At 64.3% G+C, this 1,196-nt stretch overlaps 1 protein-coding gene across 1 annotated transcript in view; it reads right to left on the bottom strand.

Moving 5' to 3' along the window:
• Positions 1–815: 815 nt before the first annotated feature.
• The window catches only part of GNL1 (guanine nucleotide binding protein-like 1), a 3,677-nt gene continuing 3,296 nt past the window's right edge, over positions 816–1,196 (bottom strand). The window contains exon 12 of the mRNA XM_010571151.1: positions 816–1,105. Coding sequence (XP_010569453.1) covers positions 885–1,105 — 221 coding nt within the window. The 3' untranslated portion in view covers positions 816–884. The remainder of the gene's footprint in view (positions 1,106–1,196) is intronic.

Here is a 1,196-nt window from a genome sequence, read left to right as displayed (position 1 = left end):
GGTGTGTCCCAGGGGGACCCCCCACACACTTTGTGTTGTGTCCCCTGTCCCCCCCACCAGGGCCCCCTCGGTGAAGCGGGCCGTGTGCCGCCGCTGCTGCTCCCTGCTGCTGCCCGGGGCTGCGGGCTACCTGCGCCTGCGAGGTGGGTCATTGGGTGGGGGGGGCCCTGGGTGACCCCCCCCAGTGGTGTTGGGGACACCCAGAGGGGTTGTGGGGGGCTGAGCCAGACACTTGGGTCCCTCCCGCAGGGCGGGGGCAGCCCCGGAGGGTGCTGCGATGTCGGTGCTGCGGCCGCTGCCGGCGTTATCTCTGCCAGCAGGAGCTCCGCCCCCCCGGCCAGGCCACGCCCACCGGTCAGTGAAGGGGAGGGGCCTGGGGAAAGGGGCGGGGTCTGGGGGAGAAGGGACTTGTGCTAAGAAGGGGAGGGGCTAGCCCTGTTAAAGCCAATCTAGGGGGTGGGGCTAAGGGGTGGCGGTGGAGCCAACTCCAGGGGTGGAGGTGGAGCCAAGTCTAGAGAGTGGGGTACCTTAACCCCAGCAAGGCTAATTGCAGAATGAAGTTAATTAGGCAGGGCTACTATCAGGGGCGGGGCTAAATGCAAGTAATGGGGGGGGGGGGTTAAGGAAGGGGGTGGGGCTATCAGGGTAGTGCTGTGACATGATTTCTGCAGGGCCCAGCCCAGAGCACGGCCCAGTATAAGCCCTACCCGACAACAGCATGGAGATGTGGCTTCTGATTGGTTCCTGCAGAAGCTGCCTCTAACCAATCAGAAAAAAAAAAACCCCACCAGCTGCAGAAATAAACCTCACTTTATTCTATATATGGTATTAGTGTAACAATATGGGGCTGGACCTCCCCTTGGCTCCACCCCTGAGGGACAGCGCTAACACTCATCCTCTCCCAGCAGAGCAAAAGGGTTGGGGGCGGTGCTGGCAGGGGGTGTGGCTTCCCCAGGCTCCACCTCCTCACCACTCTCACCCTCCTCCTCCTCCTCCTCCTCCTCGGTTGACTCCTCCCCGGGGGGGGCAGAGCTCCGGACACCCGGGTCCCCTTGCTCCTGCAGTGCCGCCAGCGCTGCCGTCTCGGGGTGCTGCTCCCATAAATCTGGGGGGGGGTGGGGGGCATAGTAAGGGGACCCAGACATCTGGGAACCTCACCCCCCCCCCCCCCAAAAGAACCAACCCCCCCGGGGGGG

The sequence above is a fragment of the Haliaeetus leucocephalus genome, unplaced genomic scaffold (genome assembly GCF_000737465.1).
Source record: "Haliaeetus leucocephalus isolate CR32 unplaced genomic scaffold, Haliaeetus_leucocephalus-4.0 Scaffold307, whole genome shotgun sequence".
NCBI classification, from domain to species: Eukaryota; Metazoa; Chordata; class Aves; order Accipitriformes; family Accipitridae; genus Haliaeetus; species Haliaeetus leucocephalus.
This window is presented reverse-complemented; position numbering and strand designations above follow the sequence as displayed.